Source organism: Gymnoscopelus microlampas, assembly GCF_963454915.1.
Source record: "Gymnoscopelus microlampas genome assembly, chromosome: 11".
NCBI lineage: Eukaryota > Metazoa > Chordata > Actinopteri > Myctophiformes > Myctophidae > Gymnoscopelus > Gymnoscopelus microlampas.
The window spans coordinates 39,238,551-39,249,778 of NC_139948.1; the positions used below are offsets into that span (position 1 = coordinate 39,238,551).

General features: G+C 44.7%; 2 protein-coding genes across 2 annotated transcripts; both read right to left on the bottom strand.

Annotated features, from left to right (window-relative positions):
• Positions 1 to 508: 508 nt before the first annotated feature.
• LOC311054747 (solute carrier family 12 member 7-like) lies at positions 509 to 3,715 on the bottom strand (the record flags this gene model as incomplete). Its single annotated transcript, XM_084070752.1, has 1 exon — positions 509 to 3,715. One exon carries the CDS (start codon positions 3,713 to 3,715, stop codon positions 509 to 511), a length of 3,207 nt encoding a protein of 1,068 aa, XP_083926878.1.
• A 2,127-nt stretch (positions 3,716 to 5,842) lies between these two features.
• myadml2 (myeloid associated differentiation marker like 2) lies at positions 5,843 to 9,985 on the bottom strand. Its single transcript, XM_084071785.1, has one exon. The coding sequence runs from the start codon at positions 9,175 to 9,177 to the stop codon at positions 8,263 to 8,265; it is 915 nt and encodes a 304-aa protein (XP_083927911.1). The 5' UTR covers positions 9,178 to 9,985; the 3' UTR covers positions 5,843 to 8,262.
• Between the last annotated feature and the right edge of the window lie 1,243 nt (positions 9,986 to 11,228).

Consider the following 11,228-nt stretch of genomic DNA (forward strand, 5'->3'; position numbering starts at 1 on the left):
TCATGCCCTGGCTCTGCGGGAGGTGCAGGAGGCTAGCCATCTAGAGGGTCTGTCTCTACTGTATGTCTGCACTTCTGTAGGCCAAAGACATACTGTACCTCCATGCATTTTACACCACATACGTTTTATATATATTTTTTTTTTTAATATTTGACTTAATTACTAATATTACATTTTATAATGGGATTCAATGGGGTTTGAAACCACGCCAGACATTTTTGTCACATGTCATAGATACTTCATAGATGACTGATGTCACAGGATGGTCACTTGAAGTCCAAGATCCACATTAGGTCTTGCCATTAACAGGTGTATCTCAAAATCCAGATGATCCAATTCCCCCCCAATGAAATTGTAATAATATCAGTGACTTGTAATAATTCCTTCTGCCAACTGGGGAGAAAATATATAGACGTATGTACTGCGGCAACATGACGACAGAGATAAAAAAGCAACAGTGAAAGAACTCATTAAGGCATTTTGTGGATCTCGGGATCCACATAATTTCCTAAGAGTAGATGGTAATGACCTCACGACCACCACCGCGGATCAATAGGACTCGGTTGAGGCCCTCAAGAAGAACCTCCAGGAACTCCATATAATTTGCGTCACCTTCTCTGTCCTTAGGTGGCCCAGGCATGTTGAGCAGGACCAGATGAGCTCCCTGGGACTTATTTACAACCACTTCGTTCAGCTTAACCGCCGTGTGCATCTGACGGACATTTTTATGGTTTGGTTTGAGTTCACGTACGGGCACGCAGTTGTTGGACTCTCGTCGATGGCGCTCGTTTAAGCTCTTATCCTTGGTCCAAGTCATGTGGACCGGCTCATGCGTAGTTTTGGCTTTGTCACGGCGTGAGGCGTGAGGCGCTGTGTTCCTGTCATGGATCAGCTGAGCCTCTCTCCCCCGCTCCATCCTGGACAGCTGCATCTTTTTGATCATCTGAGACCGTTGCTCCATCTCAAGTGTCTTCCCATAGGTGAAAGCTGAGATGTCAGTGTTGTGCATCTCCATCACCTCCACCTCCGCTTCCAGTCGGAGGTGGTAGAGGAACATCTGGAGGTCCTTCTTCATTTGGATGGAGTTGTCTTCCATCTGGGCAACGGTGAAGACACGCATTTTGCACTTCCTCCACACCTTGTGCTGTCGGAGCAGGAAGGGCAGCAGCATCAGCAGGCCTCCATCATGAACCACCCACCACACATCGATGGTGCCTTCCCCCAGGCGGTCCTGGTTGGTGGGGAAACTGTCCACATTCTTGGCCACAAGCAAGGCCTGATGAGCCGCCGTGGTCTCACGCACAATCTCTATGAAGTTCTTCCAGGACTGCGAGAGGTTGGACTGCTTCCAGGTGGCAGGCCAGGCCATCAGGACCGAGTTGTGTTTCATCCCTCCCAGCCCGGCTGACTGGATAAGGTGGGACAAGCCATCTCGCAGGTTGGAGGATGCCACAACATGACAGAAACCCTTGGTATGTTCTGCTGTCATAGATGACTTGATGCTCTGCTCAGCCTTTTTGGTCTCTGTTTCCTTCTTGAGATAAGTTCCTTTCAGGACACTCCCCACTATAGTCAGGCCTTTCCCTGCCTTCAACTGAGAGGTAAAGGACAGAAGGCGAGGGTGTTTTGCAACCAGATCTGTGTCCATGTTAAGTAGTACCAACAATTGAGGCCGCCAGTTTTTGGTGTGTGGTGGCGACTCCTCAAGGCAAATAAGAGCATAGTGTGCAGCATTAAGAGATAAACTCCTGATCCCATCTCCCCATTCCTTCTCTGCCCCTCTGTATTCAATGTACTTGTAGATGCAGGCAGCAATGCCCATGGCTGTGATAGCGTAGGCCCATGAGGACATGAACATGATTGCAAGGCACAAGCTCATACCAAGGAAGGACAGAGCCCAGTGGTAGTATTTGAAGCGTGGTCTCCAGTTGGGTGTGCGGAGTAGGGTCTGAAGAGCACAGGCCAGGTTGACAAACAGGTAACACATTAGGGTGAACATGGTGAGGATGGGAGCCACAGAATCCACGGAGGCCATGAGGATGCCAATCTCACTGATTGATGCAGTCAACAGCAGCGCCCAGGTGGGCTCTCCATTAGCTCTAACATGGCCAAACACCTGTAGGAAAGGTATTATGCCATCTTGCGCGATGGCCTGCAGCAGACGTGGAGCTCCGGTCATACACTGAAGCCCTGAGCCCCAGGTGGCAAAAAGGATGCCAAGCACTATCACCCAAGATGAGGGCCAGGACAGTGTGGAAATCACAGGGTTCCTTTTAATTGAGTCACCATACTTATCTCGGAGCACAATGCCATCAATGCATAAACTAAACAGAAAAGCACAGGTGACATAGATGCTGGAGATGGTGGCAATAGCCAGGAGTGTTCCAATGGGTATGGACTTCTGGGCATCTTTCAAGTCCCCAGATCGGTTGGAACCAGCCATGATACATGTGACGGAGGGGAAGTAGATACCAACCAGGATGGTAAAGAAGGTGGTGATATCGGTTACCACGTATGGCTTGTAGATGTCTTTGGCGTTATCAGCTACTGGATTAGACGCCTGGTGTCTTTTTTCTATCAGCATGCCCATTGGACCGTAGTTCGTCGACAGGGTGTCTGAGATGACCCCACTGGTCAGCCCGGGAATCCCCTGCAGCGTGTTCACTTCGTTGACACGGAAGTACTCATCACAGGTGGCGTTGAGCTCCGGCCCTGAGCAGAACAGATTCCATAACTCGGTGGTGACGGTCACGTTGTTGATGATTTCCGTCTTCAGACACTTGTCGAAGTTATCGTTTCGCAACGTGCGATTCCCCAACAGACAAACAGGGAAGTCAGGAGGCTGAAATGCGGACTTGATGGAGCCAGCAAAAACAGACAAGATGGAAATGAGGACACAGGCAAGTAGGAACAATGCCAGTTTGTTTACATACTTCATGCCAACAAAGGCAACCATCACCATGAGGATCAAAAAACAGGTGCCATAAACACGCATGTTATTCATTAAGGCATCCATCTCCCCCTCCTTACCCTCAGCGATGAAGATGGCTGCCTTAGGAACAATGTAGGTCAGCAAAACCTCTACATGAGCCAATATACACATAGCGGCACCGAAGGTTGTTGCCAGGTAGAAACAGAGGCCCACAGCTCCCCCAAACTCTGGACCCAGAGATCTGGATATCATATAGTAGGAGCCTCCAGCTGGTACCATGCCATTAGTAGCAATTGCACTCATTGATATCGCTGTCAAAAAAGTACAAAGGAAGCACATGCACATTATGACCAGAGTCTGAACGAGGCCTGCTGTGCCAACGATCCAGGGGAGACGCAAGAAGATGACCCCCCCCAGGATGTTCTGGACGCAGGGCAGGTAAACACCCATGAAGGTCTCCATTTTTTTAGGGCGCTTGACACTGCTCTTTTTATGTTCTTCGTCTTCATCAGCCTCTTTGTGTTCCTTTGCGCCATCGGTTAGATTGTATGCCAGTTTATTGAGGAGAGATGAAACCATAGGGTTGCTCTCCATCTCCTCCTCGAAGAGAGCCATGTTCTTGCCGTCATAGTCGTTATCCATGTCATTATTACCTGCGTTGTCTTCACCGATCGGCACAACCACAGAGTTGCAGTCACCGATCGGCACAACCTCAGGGTTGCATTCACCGATCGGCACGACCACAGTCTCGCTCATATTCCCTTTGTCTTCCTGGCACTCCATCGCACTATCCAAGGCGAAAACAGGCACAGCGGTGCAGCAGTGTTATTCAAACTCCAGACCGGTGGTAGCAAAAATTTTACTGGTATATAGGCTGCTATATAGGAGTTCTGTTCTGATGTCACACAAAACACATACCGTTGCCATGCACCCTTGCAGTTTGACCATGATTGACCTGAAATTTGCATTGTTTTGAGGGACAAGATGTTAAGGTTTGGTTTTCCACCAAACAATATGCTCTGAATGTGAAATGTGTTGTCTGATATGCCACTGAAATTTCTCAAATAAACTGCAGTGTAAAAGAAAAAAATCACACCCTGTGTGAAGAGAGTGGTGCCTTTGATGAGCCCCGTATTGATGTTGTCATCAATGTTTGTTTATTGTACATACACCCGGACACACAGACAAAGTCAGATATAGGAGTGGTTGGCACCACTCAAAAATCACTGTGTGTAACTTTACTTGCCCTCAAGTGGGAATGTTAGAACGTCAAGTGTTTACTAATAATGTGGAAATGCTGCCCTCTGCTGTTGGTCTACAACCACTGCTGTCCTCTCTGACACTATTTCACTATTGGCCTATAGGCCTACAGCAGGGGTCGTCAACTGCATACTGTACATAGGCTTCTGTATAAATTGTGTTGCAGATTAAACTTTTAAAAGTCACAAGCGCTAGTGCACTGCAAAACCGTTAACGCTTACTACACACTATGTGGTTTAGGTGCAGACATACAGATCAACTCAACAGCATGCAGTGGATTGGATAGAAGGGGGCCATTCTCCCCCACAGCACGACTTTTTTTTAAATCTTTTTGCTGTCTGCTTCCAACAGTGGCACGCACAGACATTTTGAGGGGCAGGTGCTCAAGTAAATTATACTTTTTTTGTTTACTTGGTCTGCTCTTTTTTCCCTCTACACCTATACCTCTTTGCCAAAAATAGCCGATCTACAAGCCCACAACGCCTCGCAGCGCGAGGCGTTGTGAGCTTGTAGATCTGCTATTTTTGGCTGAAGTTCTCCTCAGAAAAGGGATGCTAGGTTTCGAGTTATGGTAAAAAGAAAAATCATATCACATAAAGATTTGGCGGACCCCCTGTAGTAACTCTGAGGACCCCCTAGGGGTCCCGGACCCCCTATTGAAGACCCCTGCTGTAAACTGAAAAAAGAAAAACTTTTTTTCCCCTTTTTTTCAAAAGGGCACTTCTGGTCAAGAGGGCAAAGGGCAGTTGCTATAGCACCACCTAGTGTCTATCTGTGCACGTCCCTGGCTTCCAACCTTGGTCTGGACCACACAATGAAAAATACAATTAAAATCAAGTGGCAGTTTGGTTATCAGGCTAGTTTTGCCCTCACATCTGGCTAATAATCAACTTCTTGGCAGCTCGTCATCAACAGAAAAGGGGGGGGGACCTTGCTCAGACAAGCTTGAAGCTAGTGTTCAATGTTCACACAAAAAGGAGCACTATAAATGTGAGTGAGCACCTGTTTTATAGGGGAAGAGGTGATCAGTGAACTTCTCACACCTGAGTAATTGGGGCGTGGGCACAGAACCCTGAATGTGGACAGGTCTCCCTGTTACATAATGCTTTTTTTTGTTTGTTGTTTTACACAAGATCTTTTCTATTAATATGTTGGATTCATGTTAATGAGTAAAATCTTAGGACCCCCTAGGGGTCCCGGACCCCTGTTGAAGACCAATGGCCTACAGGGCTATTCATGTATGGGCACAGGAAAGCTTTTTTTTAGCTTCTGGAAATTGGAAACCCATTCAGTTTAAAAAAGAAAAAACATTTGTTAGGGTTCCTTGAGGGCCTTCTAAATTGACCCTTACAGGTGTGTAAATCTGAGCGTTATGGGGTCCTTGAAATATTTTTTTTGAGAACCAATGCTCTATTGTAATATATAGTATAATAATAACGGTTCAGAATGACCAATCACAGAATCTGATAAAATAAATAAAGAAAATAAACAAACAGAGCATTTGTTATGTAAATAACGGTCAATTACTGACCTTTTTGACCTAAACTATGAGAAAAATATATATAATACAAATAATATTTGGACATTTGGCTCGGAACCAAAATATGTTATTTGTCAACAGCAAGACATTTATTGATAAGAGACAATAAGGACAGAAAAAAAAGAACTTTACTTTACTCAAAACATCAACAGCATTAAGATAATAAATAATAAAATAAAAGATAGCAGTTTTCAGAACAACCTGTAAAGGCTCATGATTCAAATTTCAAGTAAGACAAATATGTGCGGGATGTGATCAGTACAATAATATAGAACAATACACAGCAATAGAGATCAATACACACTGCTGAACTATAGTAAATGTTCATTTGAAATGTCTCAGTTTGTTTTCCTGATTTAAACCTTTTGAAGATTGTAAAATACATACAGTTAGCCTATGTTGTATCTTTTTCTCTGGGGCAATAGGTTATCTACATATAGGAAATATGTAGATATTTTAGACCCTTTTTAGACTTTTGTCTGTAGCGTAAGACAGAGACATATATTGTGTTTTTGTCAACTGAATGTATTATATTTAAGCATGTTAGTATTGCATTAAGCTCTATGTGTCTATTCTTACCTGTTGTGAGTTCAGGTCACATATCAGGTGACATAGAGTTTATTGTTTTAAATTGACCACCTGGCTGACGAAGATCCGCCATGGATTGAAACATTGTGTCAATAAAGGAAGTCTGAATATTGTCTTGGTGCGTGGATTTGACTTGTCTCAAACTAGTAAAGCCCACTGTAAAAGTGCAATGCACTTATCCCAACACCCACTGACGTATGTGCTTATAACTCTCTGCTAATAGTTAACAGTCATGCAGACAAACCACTTAAACCCTGTACTTAGTTGGCTGGACCTAGGCCCCCCACTATTTTCGCTCTTCACCAAAGAATTCACCAGAAAATAGCTATCCACATGCTCACAATGCACGCCTTGTGAGCTTATAGATCTGCTTTTTTCACCGTAATGGTTCTATAAAGGTCTAATACCTGTTCTCTCACTCAAAGCCATTCACATGGAAACCAAGAGACCCAGTTTATTGAGCAGATCAGAGATATGGAACAAGTATGTTTTATTACATTCCATTTGACTGTCAATGTGCTTAGGAAAATAATAATCTGCTTGATACTATATCCTCAATACTGCAATTGTAATATTAATCTTCATATCAATATTGCACATAACATTCAAATTATAAAATCAAAAGCATATTGAACTTTTTAATATTTTGATTATTTTTTAAGTATGGGGAGATGATAGTTTAGCACTTCAATACTATTGGAACAGTTGGCAGAATTATAATTTAAATAGTCTATCAGTCAAATGAAAAAAAAAAGATAAGATATATAATTTACAGCAGAAATAATTTAGGATAAATATCAGTTGTTAGTCAAATATATATATAAAAAACCTTTCTTATTCCATTCATAAAATATTTTCAGTGTATATTGGAGACTTAACTTGTATGGCTGCTAGTTCTTCAACCGATCAGCCAATCGCAAAAGTGTTCAGTTCTCTCCCCTTCATGTTTGAGACCACTGATGACGTTTAAGTATTATAAAAGAAAGAGAATGCATTGAGATACACCAAACATTACCTCTGAAGGCAACATGGCTAAAATCAGCTCATCAGCACAACACACATAGCAGGGATTTCCTGCCCACTGCAAAACTGGGGGAAAGCCTTATAGGCAATATGTATCATAAATAATACTATTAGCTTTGCTGCATATGACAGATGTTTAATACTAATTTAATACTAATAGAAATAAACACTTAAAAAAAGAACACACATCATGGAATCATCAATCTACATATGGCTGAGTCCTTTATATGGATGCAAGTGAACTGGGCCCAGGTGTGAACTGGGCCTGCAGGAGATGGACCCTGTTCAAATGTATATCTGTAACAACCTGTATACTAAGCATTGTTCATGCTAAATACCTTTCTTTGCCCATAGCTGGGGTGGGAGGTGATGTGTGTGCTTGTAAAATTAGAACATTTTGAGACACTGTGAACCAAATGTAACCCCAGTAAAAAAAGAAGATTTGAATTTGACTCTGGGACACCGCCGAATTCCCAGTGTAGAGACCGGATGTTGGCCCGTTTACTCTCCTTCAGCCCTCCTCTTCCGGTGGTGCTCCTTTGTTTTCATTCCTAATAACAACAACTCTGCACGTTGTAATGGGAGTTGCCGACAGATTCAGCTGCGGAGCTCTGAATCTGTCTTGAGAGATTACCCCAGAAGTGTTTCTTTGAATAGTAAAATTTGAGGAAAGGGGATTTGTTTTCAAAGCTTCTTACCAAATGTAACCTCATAAGATACTTCTATGACCGATGACCCTGCCCAGTTTTGTCATGGGCCCAGTTCTCCCACAAATACCCAGGCCTGGTTATCTCAGGGGTCCAGTTCTTCTGAAACCCTTCATTTGGGTCTGACTGGACAGAACGTTTCCGGTGAGGCCTCAGCTTTTCTGTTTGTCTATGTGTCTCTGAGGTCAAGGTCTAATCAAGTGTAGAGTTTATCAGACAGCAGCTTGGTTGGAGATAAAGCGGATCCTCTGGGAATAGACCAGATCAATGAAATAGAGAATCAAGTTGACATTGCTAAAGACCGCCACCACCACCTTGGTGTCCCAGGTACACTGCTCCGGTGGGCAGTCTGTGGGACGGTCTGTGTTGCCGTACTTTTTGTCAAAGCTGAAGATGGGCCAGATTAGTGCGGTGCTGAGGTACAGGAGCACAGCGAAGAACGTGTAGACGACCACGAAGCGGTCAAAGGGGATGCGCAGAGCAGAGGTCCTCCCTGACACGGTCACAACCACCACTACCACAGTGATGGAGAAGCACAGGCTGTAGACCACCACACAGTACTGGGTGGCGATGAAGTTGGTGTACTCGCTGTTGTTGGCCAGGGCCCCGAAGATGATGCAGGCCACGAAGGCCTGAACCACCTTGAGTAGGCCCGACACGGTGGCCATGTAGCCCACCACTGTACCTGACTTGGCCCGAGTCAGGAACACCTCCGCACCGTAGGGGAAACAGCAAACACTGGAGCAGACCGTGACAGCGATCCGGTAGTTCCTGACCTCACAGTCCTCCAGGGGGCACTCTGTCTGGAGGAAGTAAACCGGGTAGACGACAGAGGCCGTGACGTACATGAGCGTGGACAGCATGGCGAAGGCCACGGTGAAGTTGTCCCAGGAAATGGGCATGCAGCCGTGGAGCCGTGTCACGTCCACGGCGAATATCACCATTGTCACGGTGAAGCAGAAACACCACACGAACATACAGAAGTTCCCATAGCTGTAGCTGTATCCCGCACTGTGGGACACTAGGGCAATAATGGTGCAGCCGAGAAAAAGTTGACTCATGCGAGCTGCGCCTAATAGTGACAGCACAGCTGCCTTGTTGAGGTAATGTCCTCCTTGGGAGTCCATGGTGTCTTTTGTCCCCTATACACCACAGATTCTGCCCAGTGGAAGTTCAGGCCTCCACGTCTCTGCACGGGTGTCCTTGTGGCCTCCTGTTCTCCTTCGATGGAGACCTCGCCCTTTGCCTGGTTACTTTTTATAAATAGAATTGTGCTTAATTACAAATGTCTCTAGAAATCGTCCTGCGTGTGCTATGTAATTACTGGGGTGCACTGCAGATCTCAAGTTACATTGAGCCACAGCACCATAAAACGCACAGTAGCTCAGAGTAGCAACAGCAAATGAGTAAGTCAAATAAAATAAAATAAACTTTTTCTGCTGTTATATTGGCATGCAATCAGTTTGTATTTTAAAGGTCTAATTTCAGCACATAATCATGATTAAGTAAGCTGCTCCATCAATTATTGTAATAATGAAAATGTAAAGCTATGTTGGAGATTCCGATGACACATTACCCTGGTCCCCAAAAAAGACCACTGCTGTTTTTGTATCCTAAAAGGTCTTGTTTTCTCCTCGCTCTTTGTCTTTGTAGATGATCAAATGTGTCGCCGCAAAACCCCAAAGCGAAGCGAGATCTTGTCCAGAGCGTTGTCCTCAACAAATAGATCCAACTGCATAACGATCTTCAAACGACAGGCCTCAGTGCAGAACAGGTGGAAGAGTTTGTTGTCCTGCCTGTCATGCTTGGCTCGGTCCTCGTAATCCTTCCACTGCAGGCCCCTGACTCTCATGCGAAGTCCTCAAACTTTGTTCTCTCTCAATCCCTCACACTTCCTCGCACACACACTCACACACACACAAACACACCCTCTCTTTCCTGTGTGTCAGAATGTGCGTAGAATGTTGCCAGGGATGCAATGAAAGTTTATGCAGAGCCCAGGGTTACAGGCCCCACCACCAGCTCTATAAATAGGGGGTCTATATTCCTCAGAGGGGTGGGGTGGGTGCTCACATGGCCGTCTGTGTCAGGGAGTCGATGTTGGGAGTCATATTTCTGGGGAGCGTCCAGAGAGACTAAGTCAGAGTGAAACTGTCATTTATGTACAGTGTAATTACAGGGAACGAGCCAAAGGTTCCCATTTGAGCCAGGAATTACATATGGTGCAAAGGGATGATTATAATGTAGGCTACAGTAAGCTACAGCACGTTTAACCTATATATACACACGGTGTGTGTGTGTGTGTGTGTGTGTGTGTGTGTGTGTGTGTGTGTGTGTGTGTGTGTGTGTGTGTGTGTGTGTGTGTGTTTTGAGAGAGAGAGAGAGAGAGAGAGAGAGAGAGAGAGAGAGAAGGAAGTGTAAATTGATTAACAGTTGCTGGAAATACTTTATTATGTTTTGTGTGATTTTGTGCCACCACAAGCCACCAGAATAACTTTAGTGTGCCTTGGCAGAGATTATATAAATCTCTGTTACTCTACATCATTGGTTCCCAAAATGGGGGTCGGGACCCCCAGAGGGGTCTTCAAATTATTTTGGGGGGTCCCCAGATGCTTAGCTTAATGTGCAACATTGTTTTTTCACTCAACAGTAAACACCATTATACAGTATAAGTGTATACCGGGTGTCTGCACATTTTTAGGTTGCCATTTAATGACTGTTAAGACCTTTAAAATACCAAATTGTCAAATATTACGCAAGAAAGAGGCAAACGAGGCGAGGCGTTGTGAGCTTATAGATCGGCTATTTTCACAATATTTATCTGTGGAACCAAACTAAATGTAACGCCTACAATTCCAAGTGCTTGTCAGGGGTGGGGGGTCCCCAGTTCAAATATGATTATTTTGGGGGGTCAGGGCCTGAAAGGTGTGGGAACCCTTGCTCTACACGGAGGGATGGATGGAACACCATTCTAACAAAGGACATGCCCTCAATTGGTGTTTTGACGATGGTGGTGGTGGAGACCACCAGTCATAAAATCTCCCATAGGTGTTCAATTGGGTTGAGATCTGGTGACTGTGAAGGCCATAGCATATATTATTATGATTCACATAATTTTCACTTTCAGATGCCCTGTGGATGGGGGCAGTGTCGTCCTGGAAGAGACCATACCACTCTC